The sequence below is a fragment of the Dendrobates tinctorius genome, unplaced genomic scaffold, assembly GCF_039654945.1.
Source record: "Dendrobates tinctorius isolate UK_male_01 unplaced genomic scaffold, ASM3965494v1 ptg000111l, whole genome shotgun sequence".
NCBI classification, from domain to species: Eukaryota; Metazoa; Chordata; class Amphibia; order Anura; family Dendrobatidae; genus Dendrobates; species Dendrobates tinctorius.
This window is the reverse complement of record NW_027361779.1, coordinates 26,044,402-26,071,124: the sequence shown is the minus strand read 5'-3', so window position 1 is coordinate 26,071,124 and position 26,723 is coordinate 26,044,402. Positions and strand designations below refer to the sequence as shown.

Genomic DNA, 26,723 nt, shown 5'->3' with positions numbered 1-26,723 from the left:
ATTGTTTAAAATTCTTTAAATTTGGGATCTCAAGACCACAATATAGCTAACCGAGAAATATTCTTTCTGTAATATTATTCTGGTCACTTGGCGCTGGCCCGAATGTCCATCAGTCTGCCATGTACCCACAAACTTTGGTTACAGAGAAGATATAGCTAAGGATGACATGTACCTTCAATGGCCACATGACACGGCAGGGAGACCAGTTATGGAGGACCACGAATAAGGATATGGCAATATTTTGCTATTTTGAGCCCAAATTGAAAGATTCTTCAAATTGAAGGACAGGCCTTTAACAGCTACGCATATAGAATTTAGGGCTCTGCATATTGGCAATGAGCTTCAGCTATGGATATTTTTGTCTTTCAGGAGTAATAAAAAATGGTGGTGTGAAACCTAACATCATTCCATCATACACTGAATTAGAATTTTATTTGCGAGCGCCGTCACGCAAAGATCTTGCAGAACTACTGGAACGGGCTAATGCTTGCTTTAATGCTGCAGCTACAGCGACGGGATGTAAGGTAAGCCACTGTGCATGATAACTTGTCAATATGGGTAATTATGATATCCTTTAAGAAAAAAAACTTATATATTTGCATGATGAGAGCGAACCTCAGTTAATTGCTTTGCTTCAAGGTCACATATGTAAAGTCCAATGGTAAAAATCAAGCAATGATAGTGTAGTGGATAAAGGAGTGGGCTTCATGCAGGAGCAGTATATGGGCTCCTTGATATAATCTGATGGTACCTATGGTTTGTAAAACCCATATTTAGTCTAGTAGGCCATAGTTTTATTTTTTGTAAGGTAGCAGTGTCCCCGTGCCGCTGCAAAGGTCACACATATAGTATACCTGGCCATTGCTAGATCACTTAAAAGGAAGCAGGAAATGACCCATTAAATAAATCCGGTTTCAGGGTTTATTATAATTTTAAAAAAATCTTTTCCAATGTTTGAGGCTTTTTTAGACTCATATTTTCTCTTCTCTAGGAAATATCACATGTACGTTAGCTACAATGGTCAGATCCTGACCCTATCATTTGTATTGAAGCATTTAATGTGTGTGCAAAGGTTATTGTGTTATCAGCTGTGTATAGAGGGGTTACTTGTTGTTATTCCGCCTCTACTGATGAGAGAACTCCTGTAAACTTCTTGTAAAAGGACAGGAAGTAAAAGTCTAAAATAGTCCCAGTGGCCAGTGTGACAATTGCAAGAAAAATTTTGCTTTTAACCCCTTTCCGACATGTGGCGTAATATTCCACCCATGTCGGACTCCCCCTGTTTGGTGCGGGCTCCGGCGCTGAGCCCGTACATTTCCAGGCACATGACAGCTGATCCTATACACCTGACATGTACCCGCAACAGCCGCGGCTGTTAACTAGTTAAAGGCTGCTGTCAATCTCTGACAGCGGCATTTAACGGATAGGTTCTTGGAGATGGGTATACCCCTATAACAGTGCCATGTTTAATATCAATGGCCCTGATTTATAGTCAATATCCCCACTTGCTGGAGTCAGGGGATCCTGATTTATTAAGGGAACCTGTCAGTAGCATTGTCCTGAGGAACCTACAGACACTCAGGTCGGCGCTGTTATACTGATTGAAATGATACCTTGGGTGATGAAATCCGTCTTGTGGTTCTTGTGTAATCTTTATTTTCCGTTTCGAGTTCATGATATGCTCGTGTTTTGGGGCCGTGCTGTGGGGGGGTCTTCATGTGGTGCTCTGATTTAGATATTCATCTGTATGGCTTCTGATGGATCACTGATCTCTCACAGACCTGCACTGCACCCTAGTTTACATAATGTATATTACCTTATACATATTAAAAAAAAAAAAAATAAAATCACCTTCTGCAGGCAGGCGCCAACACTGCCTGCGCTGCAGCAGGATCGCATCTATGTGTATATAATTATTTTTTTTATTTTATACATTAATTCCTAAAAAAAAAAATCAGTCTGAAAATGGCGCGGCTGTCCCTACGCAGTAGCAGCTATCTACGTTATCGGTATCGGATCACCAATAGCTGCTACTATGGAGGGGCGGCCGGCGCCATTTTCAAACTTTTTTTTTTTTTAACGAATTAATGTATACCGTCAAAACAAGTAATTGCATACACATTATAGATGTGATCATGCTGCAGCGCAAGCATCACCACCGGCGCCTGACTGCAGAAGGGGATTTTTTTCAAATATATATAATACTAGCTGAAGAGCCCGGCGCTGCCCGGGCATAGTAATAAACTACGGGTAGTTATAACAAATTATAGAGCCCTGCCCACTCCGCATAGCCACATTCACTATAATATCCCACATCAACCCGTCAGCCAGAGCTACCGGACTACTACCCCAAATATCCCACATCGTCCCGTCAGCCAGAGATACCGGACTACTACCCCTAGTATCCCACATCGTCCCGTCAGCCAGAGATACCGGACAACTACCCCTAGTATCCCACATCATTCCGTCAGCCAGAGCCACCGGACTACTACCCCTAATATCCCACATCATCCCGTCAGAGCCACCAGACTACTACCCCTAATATCCCACATCATCCCGTCAGCCAAAGCCACCGGACAACTACCACTAATATGCCACATGATCCCATCAGCCAGAGCCACCGGAATACTACACCTAATACCCCACATCATCCCGTCAGCCTGGGGTCAGAACCAGAGCACTGAGTGAAATTGCCCTAACATACCAATGATCCCTTTAAAAGAGACCCTGGGGTCAGCACCAAAGTGCTGAGTGGAATGGTCCTAACTTCCATAGCGGGGATCCCTTTAAGAGAGGCCTCGGGTCAAAACCAAAGCGCTGGATGGATTTGCCCTGACTTCCATACCAATGATCCCTTTAATAGAAGCCTGGGGTGAGAATCAGAGTGCAGAGTGGATTTGCCCTCACTTCCATACATATATACACATACATATACATACATACATACATGCATGCATGCATGCATGCATGCATACATACATACATACACACATATATTTATTTATTTTTTTTTGAATGTATGTGTGTATCACTAACCAATCATGAAGCATCTTTCATTTCACCAGAGCGGTTTAAAAAAAGCTGAGCTGTGACTGGTTGCTATGAGCAACAGTTCTCCCACTCCAAAGCACCTCAGCAGACACTGACCGGGTGGGAGAAATCTAGCATCCCTGGGAACATAAGCTCCCAGCCATTGTCTGCCCCCAGAAAGGAGCAGAGAACACATGACAGAAATTAATCACCCCCTCCCGTGCCCATATACCCATCATAAATCCTCCATCCCATAGGCACATCTTCCCTCTTAAAGGGATCATTGGTATGGAAGTCAGGGCAAATCCATCCAGCGCTTTGGTTCTGATCCCAGGCCTCGATTAAAGGGATCCCCGGTATGGAAGTTAGGGCAATTCTACTCAGCGTTCTGGTTCTGACCCCAGGCTCTCTTAAAGGGATCCCCGATATGGAAGTCAGGGCAATTGCCTTCAAATGCTCTGGTACTGACCCCAGGCTCTCATAAAGGGATCTCCTGTATGGAAGTTAGGGCAAATCCCTCAGCGCTCTGATTCCGACCCCAGGATTCTATTAAAGGGATCATTGGTATGCAAGTCAGGGCAAATCCACTCAGCGCTCTGGTTCAGACCCCAGTCTCTCTTAAAGGGATCATTGGTATGGAAGTCAGGGCAAATCCACTCAGCGCTCTGGTTCTGACCCCAGGCCCCTCTTAAAGGAATCCCCGGTATGGAAGTTATGGTAAATCCCTCAGCCCTCTGATTATCACCCCAGACTTCTATTAAAGGGATCATTGGTATGGAAGTCAGAGCCATTCCACTCAGCGCTCTTGTTGATGGGATGATGTGGGATATTAGGGGTAGTAGTCCGGTGGATCTGACTTGACGGGATGATGGTACTGACCCCAGGCCTCTCTTAAAGGGATCTTCGGTATGGAAGTGAGGGCAAATCCACTCTGCACTCTGATTCTCACCCCAGGCTTCTATTAAAGGGATCATTGGTATGGAAGTCAGGGCAAATATATTTATATTTAGATTAGATTCATTATGTAAACTAGGGGGCAGGTCAGCGAAGGATCAGTGACCTGTCAGAAGCCATACTGGTGAATACCTAAACAGAACACCACATGCAGACCCCCACAGGCCGCCCCGGAACACGAGTGTATCATTAACTCAAAACTGAAAACAAAGGTTACACAACAACCACAAGACTGATTTTCATCAGACAGGTGTCATTGTAATCAGTATAACGGTGCCAACCTGACAGTGTCTGTAGGTTACTGTGCACAATCCTGCTGACAGGTTCCCTTTGAGAGGCACATGCTTGTCTGAAAAGTTTTGTGCTCCTCCATGCGTTTCGCCATAAAGTTCAGTCAGTTCTGGCATAAGGCACATAACAGCTTTTCATGAATTAGATGAGCTGTGGTGTCACACCTCGGTTCCACGAAACTACTGTGAAATTTCCAAAGGTCTCAGAAGACTTAAGTTGCTCAAAAATGTTAAGACTTATCAAAGTGTTACACCAGAAATCTGTTGAAAACACTTTGATGAATCAGGGCGATTGAGGTCCTAAGTATGACCCATACCACTGCCAATGTGTGGCTACAGAGATACCATGGTTGTGTGCTTGATTTATGCACGTGTCTGGAATGGGATGTGGACGCAGCACTTACACTAGCAGTGGCGTGGTATTAAGTTCCACCCTTTAGCTGCAGCATTGAGCGGCTGTATACATCAGTTGTATGTTGGCTGAACCTGTCAGTTATGACTTGACATGACAACTATTTGATATGTATGGTGTGGCCTCCCAAATCATCCCTTATAGCAGATGTTTGGGAAGATAAGAATCGGGCAGTTGGATTCCAGCTGATCTGCCTGGTCCTTTTATTCTTAGAGGCAACTGGGAATGTCTTACTCATGCCTTCCTGCTGGAAACATATGCACTCTCGAACAAGCTGAGCATGCATGTGCATGGGGTTTTCAGGAGAGATATCTGTCACAGCAAGTCTTGGATCTGCAGTGTGTGCCTGGCCTAAGTACAGTAAAGCATCGCTGCTATTGCTTGTTCTTCTTGCTGCTTATGATGGTCTATCCTTTTTAGGTGGAGTTTTGTGCTTCTAGTCATGATTACTATAATGTGCTTCCAAATAAAGCTCTTGCAAAAGCATATATAGAGAATGGCAAACAGCTGGGGATGAAGTTCACAAACGATGACCTGGTGTTAAACGCTCTGTCAGGTAAGATCTGGGTGTGCATAAACTTTCAATGATCATTTTTATTTTATTAAAAAAAATCTTTTAATTAAAGATTTTTACATTAAAAGGTATCTGTCACTAGGTTTTTGCTACCCCATCTGGGAGGTGCATGATATAGGAGCAGAGACCCTGATTCCAATGGTGCCACTTACTTTAACCCCTTCACAGCCATTGACATGCCTATACGTCACAGATGAGAAGAAGTTCCCGACCTTTGATGTATGGGTACATCATGCCGATCGTGTGGGGCACTGCCTCTAGCATGTTAAACCCTAAATGCCATGATTGATATCAAAGCATTTAGAAGGCAGTAGGAGGTAAGGGTCACCCTCTCCTGTCCATCGGCGTCCCCGTGACATCAATGAGATCGCCCGATTGTAGCCATGGCAACTCGAGGTTGTCATGACGACATCTGGGTCACACAGCTACTGCAGGCCTGTTAGACTATGCTCAGATCATGGTCTGAGAGGCTTCTGTCAGTGCAGCACTGACCGGTATTATGCATCACAGTTCTCGTGCATCGCAATGCATTACACCAGCGATCAGACAAAAAAAGTACAAATTTTTTTTTATATTAAAAATCACAAAATGATGAGCACTAAAAAGAAAATACCGTATTTTTCGGACTGTAAGACACTCCAGACTATACGACGCACCCAGGTTTTAGAGGTGGAAAATAGGGAAAAAAATATTTGAAGCAAAATGTGGTAAAATATTTAATAACATAAATAACATACTATTATATGTGGTGTTATTATATATAACATGTTATGTTGGAAGCTACGGGCAGAAGATGGTGCTGCGGGAGCAGTGTGGTGTCTGTAAAGTACTATATGAAGACGCTGGAGGGTGAGTATAAGAATGGGGGCACATGGCTTATATTTAAAGCACCACTCCAGCACTGAAAAATAACACTGGAGTGCTGCTTTAACCCCTTAATGACCGCCGATACGCCTTTTAACGGCGGTAGTTAAGGGTACTAAAACCACTGCGCCGTTAATTCACGGCGCTGTGATTTAAGTGAATAGCGCCCCCCAGTGTCGGATTTTCTCCGAGGTCTCGGCTGCCAGGGGTAGCCGAGACCCCAGAGAACATGAATCGGTCGGTTTTTACCGACCCCGCTTATGCGATCGCCGTTATTAACCCTATAACGGCGACCGCAAAAAAAAAAAAAAAGCCGCAATTTTACATTTAATTTCTCTTTCCTCTGATGTGATCGCACATCAGAGGAGAGAGAAATAGGGTCCCCGATCCCCCCCGGTACCTCTCCGTGGCCCTCCGTCCCCTCCCGGTGGTCCCACGTCCCGCCGGCGTCCTCCGATGGGCGCCGCCATCTTGAAAATGGCGGGCGCATGCGCAGTGCGCCCGCCGGGAATCTGCCGGCTCCGGCTGGCAGATTCCATTCATTATTTTGATCACTATGATAAGTGATCAGAATAAAAAAAAATAGTACATAACCCCCCCGTTTATCACCCCCTTATATAGGCAAATATAATGAAATAAAGAAAATATTTTTTTTTTCAGTTTCCATTAGGGTAAGGGTTAGGGTTGGGCTAGGGTTAGGGCTCGGGTTAGGATTAGGGTTAGAATTAGGGATTAGGGTTGGGATTAGGGTTAGGGGTGTGTTGGGGTTAGGGTTGGAGCAAGAATTGAGGGGTTTCCACTATTAACCAACTTTGTGGAAATAAAAAAGACTTTTTATTTTCACGGCCCTGCGTTTATAAACTTCTGTGAAGCGTTTGGGGGTTCAAAGTGCTCACCACACATCTAGATAAGTTCCTTAGGGGGTCTAATTTCCAAAATGGGGTCACTTGTGGGGGGTTTCCACTGTTTAGGCCCATCAGGGGCTCTGCAAACGCAACATGATGCCCGCAGATCATTCCATCAAAGTCTGCATTCCAAAATGGCACTCCTTCCCTTCCAAGCTCTCCCATGCGCCCAAACAGTGGTTCCCCCCCACATATGGGGTATCAGCGTACTCGGGACAAATCGCACAACAACTGTACGGGTATGATTTCTCCTGTTACCCTTGTAAAAATAAAAATTTGGGGGCGAAAAGATCATTTTTGTGGAAAAAAATGGATTTCTTATTTTCACGGCTCTACGTTATAAACTTCTGTGAAGCACTTGAAGGTTCAAAGTGCTCACCACACATCTAGATAAGTTCCTTAATGGGTCTAGTTTCCAAAATGGGGTCACTTATTGGAGTTTTCCACTGTTTAGGCACATTAAGGACTCTCCAAACGCAACATGGCATCCGATCTCAATTCCAGCCAATTCTGCGTTGAAAAAGTCAAACGGCGCTCCTTCCCTTGCGAGCTCTGCCGTGTGCTGAAAAAGTGGTTTACCCCCACATATGGGGTATCGGCGTATTTAGGAGAAATTGTACAACAAATTTTGTGGTTGATTTTCTCTTTTAACACTTGTAAAAATAAAAAAAATTGGTTTTGAAGTAAATTTTTTGCAAAAAAAAAGTTAAATGTTATTTTTTTCCTTCCACATTGCTTTAGTTCCTGTGAAGCACTTAAAGGGTTATTAATCTTCTTGAATGTGGTTTTGAGCACCTTGAGGGGTCTAGTTTTTAGAATGGTGCCACTTTTGGGTATTTTCTGTCATGTACACCCCTCAAAATGACTTTAAATGTGATGTGGTCCCTAAAAAAAAATGGTTTTGTAAATTTTGTTGTAAAAATGAGAAATCGCTGGTCAACTTTTAACCCTTATAACTTCCTAACAAAAAAAAAATTTTGCTTCCAAAAATTGTGCTGATGTAAAGTAGACATGTGGGAAATGTTATTTATTAAGAAATTTGTGTGACACATCTCTCTGATTTAAGGGCATAAAAATTTAAAGTTTTAAAATTGCAAAATTTTCGTCATATTTCCGTTTTTTTCATAAATACAAGACTTATCGAAGAAATTTTACCACTAACATGAAGTACAATATGTCACAAAAAAACAATCTTAGAATCAGCGGGATCCATTAAAGCGTTCCGAGTTATAACCTCATAAAGGGACAGTGGTCAGAATTGTAAAAATTGGCCTGGTCATTAAGCTGCAAACTGGCTCTGTCGCTAAGGGGTTAAGATCCTATGGAAGAACTATAACTCCCAGCATATCCTGCAGATCCTATGGCATGCTAGGAGTTACAGTTCACAACAGAACTAGAGTGCATTTTTTTTTTTTTTTAAATTCGTTTATTGAACTCAAAACAAGAAAAGCGTGTAATGGACAGCATACATATTTGCTCGTGGTTATGAACATTATACAGAGCATAAACACTCTTATTAGTATACGAGTAATACATGCATAACCCCCCAAGCATATACAAAGAAAACCGGCCTATATATTATAAACATGTACATCAATTATATCTCACAGGCCTCTATCATGTCGCTTAGATAATGCAGATCGATTATAAATTCCTAAACTAAGCTACAACTACATCAACTATTTACCAATTCGCAGCCTACTATCCTTCACCATAGTGTCTCACATGCACTGTCTCCGTCCTACAATGTAAAATGAGAAGAATTCCATTTCTCCTAGATCTTTTCAAATTTACCCGGACATCCCCTATTCTGATATAATGTGCGCTCGTATGGAACAGTCGTATTTACTAGATCAATCCAGGTTCTGAGAGAGGGACATGAATTGCCCATCCACCGTAGTGCCAATACTTTCCGTGCCATGAACAGCGTTTCACATAGAAATATCCCAACATGGTGACCCTAAATCTCCTCCTCCCACAACCCAAACAAGCAGACCAGTGGCTCAATAGGGACAGGAGCTTGCACCAGTGATGACAAAAATAGCGTCACCTCTTTCCAGTACTGTAGGACAGTGGGACATTGCGATAATCATGTGGACAAAGTCTGCATCTGGTGCATGACAACGCAAGCATTCTGATGATTGGAATCGACCCATCTTAAAAAGTGGTATCAGAGTCAAATATGATTGGTTTATTATATACAGCTGTATCATTCTATTAATAGATGGTGATACTCCGATCGGGGATTCCAGGATCTCTTCCCACTCCTCTCCCTGCGTATTAGGGATGAGTCATTCCCACTTCCCTTTAACTGAGCTTATGGCAGACTCTGCTCCCACCGACAACATGTACGTATATAAAGAGGAGATAAGGCCCTGGGGACCCTGTGAATTAAGTATTCCTATCAATGGTAGAGATGAAATGGCACGGCCCACACCCACACACCTCATGTGCGACTGAAGAGCAGATTTTAGTTGTAGATAACGGAAAAATTGAGATCTCGGGACACCACGTTTAGCCTGTACCTGCTTAAAAGACATTAAAGTCCCATGATCGTACAAGTCTCCTATCAGGGAGACATTATGTTGAATCCAAAAGTCAGTGGACGGGTGATTTAGTAATATTGGAAAATAGGTGTTTTTCCATAGGGGCATTTCAGCTATGATATCCCGAAATCCAATCACTTTTTTAATCTGCCTCCATACTAATCGTGCCGGACAGAGCAGGGGCAGTAGACGAGGGACACTAGACTTCTCCAACTCCAGGAAACCCAGTGCGCAATCAGTTCCTGCAGCGTGAAGCAAGTGGCTTTCAGAAATAGGGAGATCATTACCCGGCATCCATTCACTGAGAGCCTTAGCCTGTCCAGCCAAATAATATAGAAAGAAATCTGGTGGTGGCTCCGCCCCACCTTCCTTTTTAGGCCTCTGTAGAGTGGACAATTTAAGTTTGGGTCTGGTTTTCCCCCATATAAAAGATGTGGCCTGGGAATTAAGATTCACAAAAAAGGACTTAGGTACCATTACAGCACTGTGCTGAAGGGAATAGCTAAGTTTGGGTAGTAATATCATTTTAATCAGGTTGATGCGTCCGGCCACAGACAACGGTAATTAGCTCCATGTTGCAAATTTAACTCTAACCAGTTCCAGCAATGGGTAGATATTAAGTTGTAAGTCGAGCGTGCTGTTATGGGATATATGAACACCTAAGTATTTAAAACTAGATGCAATAGACAGCGAGGAAAGAGCCTCAAGTCGGGGCATGGGATAGGGGTAGTAGGGCAGACTTCTCCCAATTTATATATAAAACCAAATATTTACTGAATCTGTCTATGGTGGCAATCACTTGAGGCAAAATTTCCTCCGCCTCATACATAAATATCACCATATCATCTGCATATAAACCTATGGTATCCACCCGACCTGCTATATCTATACCCCTAATGCCAGGGGAAGACCTTATACTTATTGCCAATGCCTCAATCGCCAGGGGCGAAGAGGGCTGGGGAAAGGGGAAACCCCTGACCGGTTCCCCTATGTAATGAAAAGGACTCCGATATGGAATTGTTCACAATAATATGGGCTTTGGGCTTCATATATAGTGTTTTAACCCATTTTTTGAACTTATCACCGAAGCCATACCTCTGTAGGCATGTGGAGAGGAAAGGCCACTCAAGAGAGTCAAAAGCCTTGGCGGCATCTAACGATGTCAGTGCCCATTTGTTGTCTGGCATTAGGGAACTATATTGAACTATTGACTGGACTCTTCTGATATTAAATGAAGTGCTCTTACCAGGCACAAAGCCCGTCTGATCAGGATGTATAAGGTTCAGTATAATCGAATTTAATCTGGTGGCTAGAATCTTAGTAAAGATTTTATAGTCCACTTTCACTAACGATATGGGACGGTAGGAACCACATTCCAAAGGGTCCTTCCCCTCCTTCCTAAGCACTATGAAATTGGCCTCGTAAAAGGAATCAGGCATAGATTCCCCCTCCCATATTCCCTGAAATACCTTTTTCAAAAGTGGCATTAATATGTCCCGGTATTTTCTATACAATTCAATAGGGAACCCGTCCGGCCCAGGGGCCTTCCCAGAGGCCATGTCCGTTGTGGCATTCTCTATCTCCTCCACAGTAAATTCCGCGTCCATAAAAGCTTGCTGATCAGGATCTAAGGTAAGGAATGTTACATCCGACAAGTAACTCAAGCACTCCAGACTATCAGAGCCACTTTTAGATTCATATAATGACTTATAATAATTACAAAAGCAGCCAAGAATCTCCTCAGTTGAAGACACCAACGAATCATCCGACCTACAGATCTGCAATATCGTGTTAGAGGTATTATGTTGGCGCACCAGATAGGCCAAAAGCTTACTTGCTTGATTTCCCAGTTCAAAGTAGGATTGGCGAGCAAATAATAATTTGCGCTTAGACTTAGTATCTATATGCTGGGTGTATAGTCGCTGGGCCGCCAACCACTCAATCCTATTGCCACTGGTTTGGTTAGATATGTATGCAGCCTCTGAGTCCTTCAATTGCCGCTCCACCACCCCATCCTCTCTTGAGGTTACCCGCTTAATATAAGAGATTGTGGAGGACAAGCAGCCCCTCAGATACGCCTTAAGGGCATCCCAAAATATATTAATATCCTGAGGTTCCTGGTAAGACAAAATGAAACAATGCAGTTGATCAATTGTTCTATCTGAAGTTACTATCAATTTCAGCCAGAAAGGGTTCAACTTCCAAGCTATCCTGTTATTTAATTGCCCGTACTTGACTCTGAGGATGACCGGGCTGTGGTCTGAGATCCCTCTACTACCATGCTCCACACTATCCACCCACATCGCCAGACCGCTGGTTCCAAAAATGTAATCTATGCGCGATAGGGAGCGCTTAGTGGATGAGTGGCAGTTATACTCCCTCAACTCAGGGTGCTGCACTCTCCACAAATCCAGCCACCCGCTACCCTCCATAAACAGCGACATTTGGGTTGTTGTCGGCGAAGGAACCCCCCCAGCTGCTCCATCATCCAATCTCAATTTGTCGAGACGATTGCTCATAACCATATTAAAGTCCCCCATACAGATAAAATCCGCGTCCGGATAATTTAGGGCGAAACTTTCCGCCTTCTGAAGAATGGACAAATTAGCCGGAGGCGGATTGTAAACACATAAAATTACATATTTCCTGGTATTTATTGATGCATATACGAAGACAAATCGTCCCTCAGGATCCCTCCGGTTTACCCTGGCTTCCCATCTAACATCTCTGTGTACCAGCAGTGAAACCCCTCTCGAGTAGCTTGTATGGAATGCATGAACAGACCATTGTACCCAAGGTTTCTGCACGCACCGGGCTGTATCCCTGGTCAGATGTGTCTCCACCAAGGCCACAATGTGAGGGCGGTAATGTCTAATCTGCGAGAAAACTTTGATCTTTTTCCGGGGGGGTTTTTATACCTCTCACATTCCATGTCATAAATATCATTTCAGACCCCATATTTACTCCGCTGAACATGGCCTACATCAATATCTGAGTAAAGTTTAGAGACACCACAAGTAAACTGAAAATACTGCTGGCTGCGAATTATATCTAGAAAACAAATAAAACCACTACAAAAAAACATCAAAGTTGAAAAGTAAACAGTACGGGAGCAAAGTCCTGCTCTCCCAACACGAAATAAACACGGGGATACCATCACTGGGCTCAGTGTTATTGCTGGTAATCCGGACGAGCGTGGAAAAAGCTCCAATCAGACCATTAATAATAAAAAAAAAAAAAGAAAGGATTCTGATTAACAATAAAAGACATTAGGATTCCTTCGCAGCAGACCCTTTGTGGGACCGCAACCACTCAGTCGCCTCCGCCGGATCTGTAAAAAAAATAGAAGAACCCTCGTGGACCACCCGGAGCCTGGCTGGATAGATTATTGAGTACACAACATTCCTCTCCCGGAGCCGCTTCTTGATTTTCTTGAATTGTGCTCGTTGTTTCTGGAGTTCCATGGAAAAATCCGGAACAAAGCAGAAGGGCCACACAGGAGAATGGAACCCAGCTCCGAGGAGTGACCAAGAGGCCCTATGGCTGGGGGGGGGGAATCCGCAGTGCCCGCAGAGACAGCAACCAGGGACGAGTCTGGAGGACCCTGGAGTAATAGCACCGACCAGTTGGGCGATTTAGCAGAGGGGAGTGCGGGGCCCAATCTTTCAGAGCACTCACCGCTACTCCCCTTCAGTTCCTCAGGATATGTGCTCACCGTTCTGTTCAGCGCTGCAAGGAGGGAGCCAGTGCCGCGTCTCTCACAGCCAGAGCGCGCGCTTCTGAAAATGGCCGCCGCCCCGTGCAGGCCCCACCGGCCGCCCCAGCCTCCACCGCCATCAGCCCACCGAAATTCGGCCTCCCTCGGGGGCCCCGAGATGCACCACAGGTCAGGGGGTCTGATACCGGCAAGTCCGCCGCGGCACCACGGGTCCGCTACCAGGATGGAGTGAGGATGTGAGGAGCTCTCCCTGAACGCGTCCTCTCCTGACCACTATATAGCCACGCCCAGAGTGCATTTTTATGTGTTATTACTAAACTTTTAATTAATTCTTACTTGTACAGGCTGTGCTCACATCAGTGCAAGTCCAGCAGCCAGCCACACTAGAAAACCGAAAGTCTCTCTCTCTCTACAGCTGACAGGACCTGTTGTGAGGTAATGAAGGGCTGGAGCATCACATGACCGCACAGAGCCCTCCCGCTTGTTACCTCACCACAGGTTGTGTAAGAGGAAGCTGTATTGTTTCTAGTGCGGTGTTTGCAGGAGCTGTGGTGACATAATGAAGAGGCAGGGCTCTGTGCTGTCATGTTATTCTCCAGCCCCCCCTCTTCATTACCTCACACAGGTCTTATACGGGAGCACTCAGCATCAGCACAGCCCACGCTGTGCTGTCAGGTATGTGGCGATCCCTCCAGTGGCACTCTGCTCCTGCCGCCTCCTTCTCCACCGGACACACAATCTCCCCAGCCGCTGTATGAATCCGGAACTGGGGAAACCATGTGGGTCCGCTGTTTAAGTGAAGGAATATTCATTTGCTGCTCCCTGACCACTGCTCGGCGCTGACAGATGGGTGGGAACGCAGCTAATGAATATTCCATCATGGGACCATGTGGTTTCCTCAGCGCCGGATTCCTGCAGCGGTGACATTTTCCTGTCTCCTGCGAGTGCGATCCCACTCTGCCACTGCCCCCTCCCGACATGTTACATTTGGACCATAATGCGCACCACAGACTTTCCTCCCAAATTTGGAGAAAAAAAAGTGTCTCATGGTCCGAAAAATACGGTACATATTATACCAATAAATACACTTTTTTATGTAAAAAAAAAAAAAAAAATACAGATTTGATTTTGCCAAGTCAGGATATAAAACTGTCCACTAGTTAACTGTCAGTTAACACCGTAAAAAAATTCTGTAAAAATCGTGGCAAAAAACTGTTTTGTCACCATACCTCCCGAACAAAAAGTCGACTGGAAATAAAAATGGTAATGTGCCTGAAAATAATACCAATAAAAACGTCAATTCATCCTGCAAAAAACAAGCCCTCGCGTCACTGTCGGCATAAATATAGAAAAATTATAGCTCCCAAAATATGGCAATGCAAAGAAGACCTTAATCTCAAAATTTGATCAACATGCTCCATCCAAAACACCTAACAATCTAAACATCAACTCGCTGGTGATCGGGTGGCTCTTATCGGCCACACCACTGACCCTTTATTATTTTTGTTAACAACTGTTTTACATAAAAAAGGTATTCACAGGCCTGGTCTCAAATAACTTTTGGAAAAAAAAAAACTCTTGCGTAAGATACTGGCCAATGATGAGTAAGAATAATTGCTACCAATCAACCAGGAAATAAAATGAACCCCCAAAACCGAAAACGATGAATACGCGTTACTACCAACAGTGTCACAAATTGACAACAATTTAATTCATGAACTAGAATAATCATCAGAGGTTTTTAGATAAACCGACCTTTTAATGAAATGTAAAGCAAATGATCAGACTCCATAAGTTAGATGTGTAGCAGATTCCTTCTCGATCTGCTCCTGTACCATCCTGTGAAAAATCTGCCATTGAAAATTAGATGAAGCATCAACTGCTGAGTTTTTTTTGCGCTAGCATGTCTTGTTTTGAGCCAGGTGTTAAACTCAGGGTAGACAAAGACTAAATGCCTAAGCAAATTGACTACCATCACGATATTAGAATTAAGACTTTTTACTGCAAAAATTATACCTTGGTTTCTTCCACTAATGGAAAACTAAAAAAAACTGCAACTATAATAAATTTCTCTAACAAAGGCAAGCAGACCGTTGATTCTGAAGAGCCGATAAACAAAAAATATTGTCCAGATAATAGATTATACCCTCAAACGGTTCACCTCTAGCAACCACCCAATGCAAAAAAGTTGCTACTGCCTCAAAATAAAAACAACAAAATCAAAAACCCATTGGAAGACACTTATCAAAGAAAAAAGAACTGTCAAAACAAAGACCTAATGATGAAAAACCATCAGGATTCACTGATGGTGCCCTGAAAACAGATTTTATATCCACTTTTGCCATTAAAGCACCTTAACAACATAATAGTACAAATTCCGCCTTCAAATGATGCAAACTTAACTGACACACAAGAACTATCTACCTTTTTGTTTAAAGACAATCCTTTCAGAAAGTATAAATGGTGAATAATCCTGAAAATATTTGGTTCTTTATTTGGGACAACGCCTGATGGCAAAATTCTAAAATCCTCAAATGGAGGATTAACAAAAGCATCGGCAATTCTACCTTCTTCTAAGTCGTTGAGTAATTTTTCTCTAACCACTGGAAAATGATTTAGTCAATTCTAATTATTAACTACCGTACAACCTTTTCCAGTAAACAGGGCTATGAAAAATCTGTCACAATAACTTGTAAACACAATTTTCAACATGTCCCTGCATCAAAAGTATCACTGCAGCTAAAGTATCGAGAAGCTGCAGTTATTTAAATGGACGTTAGTCATGGCAGGAGTTGGGACCCCACACTGTCTCTCTCTTTTGGGTATGACTGCCGAGTAAGCACTCCTTATAACTTGGACCTAGCTTTTCAATTAACCCATCTTACTCCTTCACCATGTTTACATATGCCCTCACAGTGTTTGCTTCGTTAATCCTCACACTCCTTCGCTATCCCTAAACCTCAGCACCCTCTAACCAAATAATCATCTCTCTTTTCCTCTTTCCTCCCCACCTGACCACCTCTGCTTGACCTGCTCCTCAACCTCAGATCGCTCCTAATAAAAAAAAAAAAAGCCCATTCTCCCTCTCTCTGCTTCTCTTCACTGCTGTTGACATATCTTCCAATCCTGGACCCCCACAACTCCCATTACTACCCCCTCCTACCGCACCCTATCTAATATAAACTACCACAATCTTCCAACTTAAAACCCGTGCCCTTGACGCTCACCCCCCTTCATTTTCTTTCAACTAACATCCCCGCTATCATCATGGGTGACTTCAACATCCCCACTGATACCCTTCAGTCAACAGCCTCCAAACTTCTGTCCCTAACTTCATCTTTTGGACTTGCTCTGTGGTCCTCCTCAGCCACCCACACAGACGGACATACATTAGACCTGGTCTTCACCTGTCTCTGCTCTCTATCTAATGTCACCACGTCCACTCTCCCTCTATCTGACCACCACCTACTCACTTTCTCTTCCCTGTCCTTCTCACCTGTCACCCCTGTCCAGCAACATGCGCACACCCACATGCTCTTTGACTCTATTCTACCACTGGCATCCATATCCTCACTCCACGACACATACAATGCCACTGCTTTCTACAATGCCACTCTCACATCAGCTAGTAACTCTGTCTCCCCTCTCGTTCATGGCAGAGTGCAACGTATCAACAGACAACCCTGGCACAACAACACCATTGAAAAGCTCTGGCAAGTGTCCAGGGTTGCAGAACGGCATTGGAAGATAACAAATTCGCAGGACGACTTCACAGCATTCAAACAGGCAACACTCGCTTTCAAATCTGCCCTCACCTCTGCTAAACAGGCCTACTTCACAACCCTCATATATTCCCTATCCTACAACCCCAAACAGTTATTCAAAACTTTTAACTCATTCAACAGTACGCAAACGCAGGAATTACAAGAAATGCGTAAAGCAAGACAGGAGGGGTGGGAGATGGACAATAAGCCCCGCCCAGCAGATCAGACCGAGCATTTTTACATACACCGAGGGAGGAATATAAACGGTAGTTATTGATCAAAGGTGGGGGAGTCAAGGGGTATCAAAAGTACTGTTATAATGCATAGGTGACACTGAATTTAATGATATTTTTACATGATTTGCAAAAAAAGTGGTGACAGATTCCCTTTAAGCTTGCGCCTTTTGAGGTAGTATGTTGTGGATTTTAATGTATGTTTAAGATCATTATCCATTTGTAGAAGGCATCCTTTTTTCAACTCCAGCTCTTTTTACAAATGGTGTTATGTTTGCATCAATAATTTGTTGAAATTTCATTGATTCCATTCTTCCCTATTCACTGTCATTGGATGCAACACAACCCCAAAGCCATGGAATTGTTTTAGGTTTACAACCCCAAAGCATGTTGATCCACCCCCATGCTTAAAGCACCACTCCATGCTTTTGAGGACCACTCTAGGTCCCTCAGTGTCATCTTGTGCGTGCAGCTTCTGACAGCTGGAAATCACAAGCTCTTACTACAAGTCTGAGAGCCAGAACGAGGCTCTAATAGACTTGCATTGAAAAGTCACCTCCCACGCGCTCCAGCAGACACTGGAGCTCGCTGGCAGATCAGTTTTTACAGGAGACGGAACGAAGCGGTGGGAAAGGTTAGCATAGGACAGGTGGCAGGGAACTTACATTTAAAGTACCACTCCAGTGGTGCACGTAAAACAATACTGGAGTGGTGCTTTAATGTTTGGCGAGATGTTCTTTTTCAGATATTCTGTGCCCTTTTTTTCTCCACACATACCTTTGATCATTGTGGCCAAAGCGTTCCCGTTTAACCTCATCGGTCCACAGGGCTTGTTTCCAAAATGCATCAGGCTTGTTTAGATGTTCTTTTCATACTACTTCTGATGCTGGTGAGGACGCAGGAGAGGTTTTCTTCTGATGACTTTCACGAAGGCCATATTTGTGCAGGTGTCTCTGATCAGTAGAACAATGTACCACAACTCCAGAGTCTAAGTCTTTCAGAAGGTCTGTTGCAGTCAAGCGCGGGTTATGACTTGTCTTTTTAGCAATCCTATGTCACTGAAATTTTGCTTGGTCTTCCAGACCTTATCTTGACCTCCATTGTTCTTGTTAACTGACATTTCTCAGTACATTTCGAATTGAGCAAAGTGCAACTTGAAAACGCTTTGCTAGCTTCTTATAGCCTTTTCCTGCTTTATTTTATTATTGTAGGTCACCACCATTTTCATTTTCAGAGTGCTAGGCAGCTGCTTAGAAGAACTCATGGCTTCTGTTTCGAACACAAAATTAGAAGAGGCTTGTTTTTTTTATAAAGCTGTGAAATTTCCATCAGCTTGCCTTTCCTAACAGGCTAATTAAGGTCTGAAGCCTTGGTCAAAGGTATCTAAGCACACAAATTTCCAAGGGTACTCAGAATTTAGCATCGGACCATTTTCCTTTTTGTAATTTTTAATATGAAAATTTACCACTAACATGAAGTACAATATTTAGCAAAAAAAATCTCAGAATCACTGAAGCGTTCCAGACTTATTTCCACATAAAGTGACACTTGATAACATTGGAAAATTTGGCCTGATCAGGAAAATAAAAACAGTCTGGGTGGTGAAGGGGTTAATGATGCTGCTGCTTTGGTTAAAAATTGATTTACCTTCTGCAGATCTGCCAGTTCTCTGAAAACTCAGCTCTGTATAACCCTGCCCACACCACTGATTGATGTATTAATTGTTACTCTGTGCATAGGCAGAAAGCTGCTAATCAGTGTTGGGGGGTATGTCTGGATTACCTGGCAGCAGTCCATAAAGTCCGTCAATGATGATTTCCTGTTGATAAAGCAATGATTTTATGAAAAGTACACTAAACAGCTCAGTAAGTGACAAATCGCTGAATTCCGGGTCTCTGTCTCTACAGTATGCTGCTATTAAATTAGGTAGCGACAACTTGGTGACAGATTCCCTTTAAAAAGAGATAACAGGTAATGTTAGAATGTTAGAGCAATCAAGTAAGCCAGCACATATTATTATAATTTTACATATATATATATATATATATATATATATATATATATATATATATATATATATAGTATGTACTTTTTCTGTTTTTATGTCTTCTAGGTTCGACAGATTTTGGTAATGTGACCTTTGAAGTTCCTGGAATTCATCCCTACTTTTTCATTGGTTCTGATGCTCTTAATCACACTGCAGAATATACTAAAGCGGCAGGTAAACATTTAAAAGCAAAAGCGTTCCATAAGGAAAGACGCCTGCACAGTATGTAGCAGCATACTTATTTTTGGAGGATCATCTACACAACATGACTTTAGGACGTTTTGCTTTTTCATTCTTCCTTTTCTTCTGATTTCTCCATATATTCAGCTGATGTTTTTAATGGTGACTGTCGTTTTATAAACTAGATTGTGATCCTGGGGTTCTGATATTCCCAATGAGTGCTAGGGGCTTCCTATCAAAACCCCGACTCCCACTGATTACAACTTATTACATGTATATGTCGCTATAAGGCTAAGTGCACACGTTGCAGAAAATTTCTTCTCAAAAACCTGAATCCCTTCCCAGAAACCGCACCTATTTTTCCGCAGCAGTTTTTGCGCGTTTTTGATGCGTTTTTTTCCGCAAAGGTTTCAAACCGCATGGAAGAAGCCAAAACCGCGAAAAAATCCGCAAAATTAATGAGCATGCTGCGTTTTTTACTGCAATGCGTTTTTTTCGCGGTAAAAAACGCATCAATGTGCACAAAAAGTGCACAATGCATAGAAATGACTGGGAAGCTTATTTTTAGTGGTTTTATAGTGAAAACCGCGGTAAAAACCGCTAAAAAAACGCTGTGTGTGAACACAGCCTAAGATTGTCGGCGGATACTCCACCACTTCTACGTTTGCAGATGTAGGTTAAAAAGAAAAGAAAAAGCAAAATTACAAATAATTAAAACCAAAAGTCTTTTTCTATAAGCTTGAGTACCATTGTCTGAAGCTCTCGGTGGATTCAAGTTACTTTGTATTCCTTTTTTATAACAAATATAAATTTTATCTTTTTGCTTTTTAACCCCATAATCATGATGGCAAAGCTGGTACTAGTATATACAAATCCTCTACTCTTATAGTGTAATGTTGGACGTATTTCACAGCAACCCTGCAGTGATCCTGGTTCAGCATCAACTAAGTGTCCTTTTCCCTTCATAACAGTAATGCCGGAATTGTTGTGTTCAGCAGACTCTCTTGAATGTGAACAGTTGAGATGTCGCCTCCTCTTGTCAACTTCAGTCATAAGTGGCACTCCACTTTTCTCTGACCCTATGCACTCCTCTCCCAGTCACCAACGACTAGATCAGTTTCATGCCCAAGATGAAGCCTACCTAGGTGAAACTCTAGTTGGGTGGACGGTTTTTTTGATGTGACATGCATTTTTTTTATATAGAAAGTTTATCAGCATAATAAATCTACTTCATCATAGACTGGACTACATAATGTTATTACATTATGGGTGTGGGTTCTTCCCTTGTACAGAGACCGTGATGTCCATGTTAACAGATAGAGGAGTGCATGTGGTCAGAGGCAGAGGAATATGAATTGCCACTTACAACCAGGGCTGTGGAGTCGGAGTCGTGGAGTCAGAGTCGGAGCTCATTTTGGTGGAGTCTTGAGTCGGTATAAAATGGACCGACTCCAACTTCTAAAATATATAATAAATTGGGTACAGTAATTCAATGCAGAATGTGCTGAATATTTTTTCACAGGAATTTGGGAAAGTTATGAAATGTCATCTAAGGCTACATTCACACGCAGCGTTTTTCTTGCGTTTTTTGAGGATATGTTTTTCAGCTGCAAAAGCAGATCAGCTTTTTAAAAATCTGCGTCACCTGAAAGGTTTTTGAGCTCATAGATAATGTTTTCAATAGCAAAAGCAGATTACAAATCTGCTCTATATATCCATTTATCCATATCTGTCTATCCATATCATATCTGTACCAAAAAGAATGAAAGCCGGGTAGCACACAGACTAACACTCCTTTTTTTTTTTTTTTTTTTATAGCACCAGTCAGGTACACGTCATAACTGCCCAAAAGGACGCCCAGGACAGGCATTGCTCGTCCTTAGTAACACATCAACATCAATTGATAGTAGGAATAAATAGATTGCATTCATCACCACATCTTCTTATGGTGCAAGCTTTATTTTCAAGTGTAGGGGTGTGCAGTATGAGGTTCTGCAGCACCTGGGGTCTGCAGTATGAGGTTCTGCAGAACAGTATGAGGTTCTGCCCCCCCCCCCCCAAGGTTTGATCCTGGCTACGCCCATGGTGTGTGTGTGTGTGTGTGTGTGTGTATATATATATATATATATATATATATATATATATATATATATATATATATATATATATATATATATATATATATATATATATATTCGTACAGACCAAAAGTTTGGAAGCACCTCATTCAAAGAATTTTCTTTATTTTCATGACTATGAATATTGTAGATTCACTCTGAAGGCATCAACACTATGAATTAACATATGTGGAATTATATAATTAATAAAAAAGTGTGAAACAACTGAAAATATGTCTTATATTCTAGGTTCTTCAACGTAGCCACCTTTTGCATTGATTACTGCTTTGCACACTCTTGGCATTCTCTTGATGAGCTTCAAGAGGTAGTCACCGGAAATGGTTTTCACTTCACAGGTGTGCCCTGTCAGGTTTAATAAGTGGGATTTCTTGCCTTATAAATTAGGTTGGGACCATCAGTTGTGTTGTGCAGAAGTCTGGTGGATACACAGCTGATAGTCCTACTGAATAGGCAGGTAGCTGCTTTTTTCTTGCCATAATACAAGTTCTAAGTAAAGAAAAACGAGTGGCCATCATTACTTTAAGAAATGAAGGTCAGTCAGTTCTAAAAATTGGGAAAACTTTGAAAGTGTCCCCAAGTGCAGTGGCAAAAACCATCAAGCGCTACAAAGAAACTGGCTCACATGAGGACCACCCCAGGAAAGGAAGACCAAGAGTCACCTCAGCTGCGGAGGATAAGTTCATCCCAGTCACCAGCCTCAGAAATCGCAGGTTAACAGCAGCTCAGATTAGAGACCAGGTCAATGCCACACAGAGTTCTAGCAGCAGACACATCTCTACAACAACTGTTAAGAGGAGACTTTGTGCAGCAGGCCTTCATGGTAAAATAGCTGCTAGGAAACCACTGCTAAGGACAGGCAACAAGCAGAAGAGACTTGTTTGGGCTAAAGAACACAAGGAATGGACATTAGACCAGTGGAAATCTGTGCTTTGGTCTGATGAGTCCACATTTGAGAGCTTTGGTTCCAACCACCGTGTTTTTGTGCGATGCAGAAGAGGTGAACGGATGGACTCTACATGCCTGGTTCCCACCGTGAAGCATGGAGGAGGAGGTGTGATGGTGTGGGGGTGCTTTGTTGGTGACACTGTTGGGGATTTATTCAAAATTGAAGGCATTCTGAACCAGCATGGCTATCACAGCATCTTGCAGTGGCGTGCTATTCCATCCGGTTTGCGTTTAGTTGGACCATCATTTATTTTTCAATAGGACAATGACCCCAAACACACCTCCAGGCTGTGTAAGGGCTATTTGACCAAGAAGGAGAGTGATGGGGTGCTATGCCAGATGACCTGGCCTCCACAGTCACCAGACCTGAACCCAATCGAGATGGTTTTGGGTGAGCTGGACCGCAGAGTGAAGGCAAAAGGGCCAACAAGTGCTAAGCATCTCTGGGAACTCCTTAAAGACTGTTGGAAGACCATTTCCGGTGACTACCTCTTGAAGCTCATCAAGAGAATGGCAAGAGTGTGCAAAAAAGTAATCAAAGCAAAAGGTGGCTACTTTAAAGAACCTAGAATATAAGACATATCTTCAGTTGTTTCACACTTTTTTATTAATTATATAATTCCACATGTGTTAATTCATAGTTTTGATGCTTTCAGAGTGAATCTACAATTTTCATAGTCATGAAAATAAAGAAAACTCTTTGAATGAGAAGGTGTGTCCAAACTTTTGGTCTGTACTTTATATATGTAATCGATATTACATAGTGTATTACATATTTACAATTTATTACAGTTTTTTGTGTTCTAAAGTTGTATTCCAATAAATAGATATTATGTTCTATCTAAATATCTTAATTATTATATCATAAAAATTGTACTACAATACATTTTTCACTTAAATATAAGTAATATATGTGGGAGTCTGAGTCGCAGGTTTGGCTTACCGACTCCACAGCCCTGCTTATAACTGGAGTCAACGATAGGAGCAGACATGTCATCGGTGTACACTTCAAGATCCTATCCCAATATGTAGAACGTATAATAATATTAGCAAATACCTTCAATTAGAAGTGTATAGTTTTTCTGATTTGCTATGTCTCTTCATGTGCAGATTTACTGCAGTACCTTTATCCATGACTATGTCCACTACCAACTAGCCAAATGTCACTTTATCAGTCGTCACAACCATGGATCCTTAAGGTCCTGGAATGCTGCACATGAGGAAAGAGACATAGCCAATCAGAAAAACTTTACTACATTTCTAATTGGAGGTATTTGCTAATATTATTATTACACTGACTACATATTGGGATAGGATCTTGGTGATGGCAATTCCCCTTTAAGTGAGCTTGTCTGTCACAAATACTGTATTACTGTCAAGCGCAAAAATCTCGGTATTATTGATGTATAAAGCTTGATTCACTGTGGAGACAAATGCTGTTGTCTGTGATGTCTACAGACAACAGCCTCTGTCAATCAACTGTTGGTGGCGCCTGGATGGGAGAACTGAAGAGGAGCTGTGGACCACAAGTGCACTTGCAATTACCAGTGCACTTGCAGTCTAATTTAAATATGTAAGTATGGATTTCTCTGCAATGAAGCGAGATGATGTAGGTATTGTTTTAATTTAACGCTGACCTATACATCACCACGTTTAGTTGCTCTTAAAATTAATTTGTCTGCAGAATTTTAGAAGGCATCTACTAAAGAAGAATACACATGTTGCCTACAGAATATTTGATCATTGGACCAATATCCTCCACTTGTCTGTAAATCTTTATTCATTCATTCTTTGTCATTGTATTTGCCATTTTAACAGGCTCAGAAGAAGCTCAGTATTACACACTACGGACTGCAAAATCATTGGCAATGACTGCATTAGATGTGATTTTCAACCCAGATTTACTGGAAAGTGTTCGCCATGATTGGAAGATGATGAAAGAAATGGAGGAAGAGATTAATTCAGGAGTCGTTAATAAAGCCAGAGAATCAAGTAGCGGAGCAGGATCTGCTTCATGCTGAAGAGTGAAGGTCTCTGATGGGGCCGTCCCACCCTGATTCATAGATACATCCCTGGTTACTGGTAACATTGTGAATAAAGCACAGAATAATGATTGTGAGATTACTGGGAATCTGTCATTAGGATTCAGTTATTACTCTAGATCAGTAGTCCCCAACCTTTCTGACCTTGAGAGCCACATTCAGCTCTGAGAGAGGATCGTGAGCCACATTCAGCTCTGAGAGAGGGTCGTGAGCCATATTCAGCTCCAGCCCCCCTCAGAAGTGAAAACCAAAGCCACCATTACAGGCATAATGGTAACCAAACATTTTCCACAGAAATCACCCCAAAGCAGTATATCAGGATCCAGCGGTCCCCACAATACTCCCATTTAGTATTCTCCCATCAAGCACTCCCAACACACTGTCACATCAAGCTTCAAGCACCTCCTCTGACAGGTGGTATCATCTTATCTCCAGCCTATCATACTTAAATTATCTCAAAAACCCTGAGACCAGTATATGTTGTGAGTTCATTTTCTGGTCTACTAGTTGTGAGTTCTCCTCCTAGGCTCCCTCTGGTGGTAACAGGAGGTAGTGAGGCTGATTTAATCAGTAGAGATCTGCCACCTGATAATGAGGATGACGATTGGACCTCAGCAATCTCAGATTGGATTTAAGACAGCCGACGCCCTACTCTGGTGCTGGTGATTCCTTCTGCTTGTCAGGTCTTGATTTTGTTGTTCTATTCAGTTTTTTGTGTGGTCAGCCAGCCCCGGCTGGGGCTGTGCTGAATTTCCACTCTTATTTATCTGTATTTGCCAATTTGCTTTTTGTCCCTTATTAGATTGGCCTCTTTTTGCTCTCTCAGAATATTTCAGAGTGCTGATATAGTGGGAGAAGTCTAGTGACTTGAGGGTTAATTTTGTTATCAGAAGTGTTGGACATTATTTTGTAGGGTTTTGGGCAGATTGCAGACAGTGTCTTTCCTTTCCTCTCCTTTCTAGTTAGTTTGGGCCCCATCGTTTGCTCAGCCTATTTTCCTGCCTGTGTTTGTGTTTTCATCTTGTTTCACCGTCAATACATGTGTGGGGGCTGTCTATTCCTTTGGGGTCTGCTCTGGGGCAGTTAGTTTTCCCCTTTTCTTGCTTTAGGCTTATTTAGTCCTCCGGCCGTGACGAGGTGTCTAGGTTCATCGTAGGTACGCTCCACGGCTGCTGCTAGTTGTGTGGTTAGGATCAGGGATCTGCAATCTGCATAGTTAGCAACCTCTCTGTTTTTTCTGGGCTTAGCATGTTTAGGTTTTTTCCTCCTCTGTGACCCATTCATAACAAGTATATGTGCATCCAGATCTGCTCTTCTTTGCAGGGCTGCTCACAAAATTCACCATTTTCAGATGCGCTCTTCATACCTGTTTGCTAGACCTGGAGTTAATGCACCAAGTTGGCAGACAGCCGTGAGCCACAATTAAAGAGCCCGTGAGCCACAAGTGGCTCCTGACCTACAGGTTGGTGACCCCTGCTCTAGGTGATGCTCGATAGTAGACTATTATGGACAGAGCTTCTCTACCTTTTCCACTTCATTGTATATGTGATTGTATGTGCTACCACTGGCAGTTTTCTATATATGAATGTAATTGGCACATTGTAGATCAGCACATCTGTAAAATAAATGTATGACACTTTTACACACGTTCTGATACTCCATGTCATTTATGTCCTGAGGGTATGACTACATCGTGATCCCGATAATATCAGAATTGTAGGTATAAAATTATCTCACTAATATTGGCAGGACTTTCCATACCAATTCATCATGAAACTGTGTTTGAGCCCCTTCATGACATGATGTATATTTGTCATATGTCTTGTTCCTGACTTTTAGGCACTCTTTAACACTATCACCATAACCTTTGCCGTAAATTACATCAAAGATCATGTTCCTGACTTTCCCAGCAGATAATGACAGATTTAATCAGCCATCGTATACCTTTAGCAGCTCCGCTCTACTTGCGGCTGTTAATCTGTTAAATGGCACTGTCAAACTCTGACCTGGCATGTAACATGCACCTGAAGGGAGCGTGTCTTAGACGTGATCGCTGGGTGCCGATGGTTTGCCATAACAGC

At 42.6% G+C, this 26,723-nt stretch overlaps 1 protein-coding gene across 1 annotated transcript in view; it reads left to right on the top strand.

Annotated features, from left to right (window-relative positions):
• The window catches only part of PM20D2 (peptidase M20 domain containing 2), a 66,513-nt gene extending 40,224 nt beyond the window's left edge, over positions 1–26,289 (top strand). The window contains exons 4-7 of the mRNA XM_073589581.1: positions 370–524; positions 5,107–5,242; positions 19,404–19,511; positions 24,419–26,289. Of these exons, the coding sequence (XP_073445682.1) occupies positions 370–524; positions 5,107–5,242; positions 19,404–19,511; positions 24,419–24,621 (602 nt within the window). The 3' untranslated portion in view covers positions 24,622–26,289. The remainder of the gene's footprint in view (positions 1–369; positions 525–5,106; positions 5,243–19,403; positions 19,512–24,418) is intronic.
• Positions 26,290–26,723: the final 434 nt, after the last annotated feature.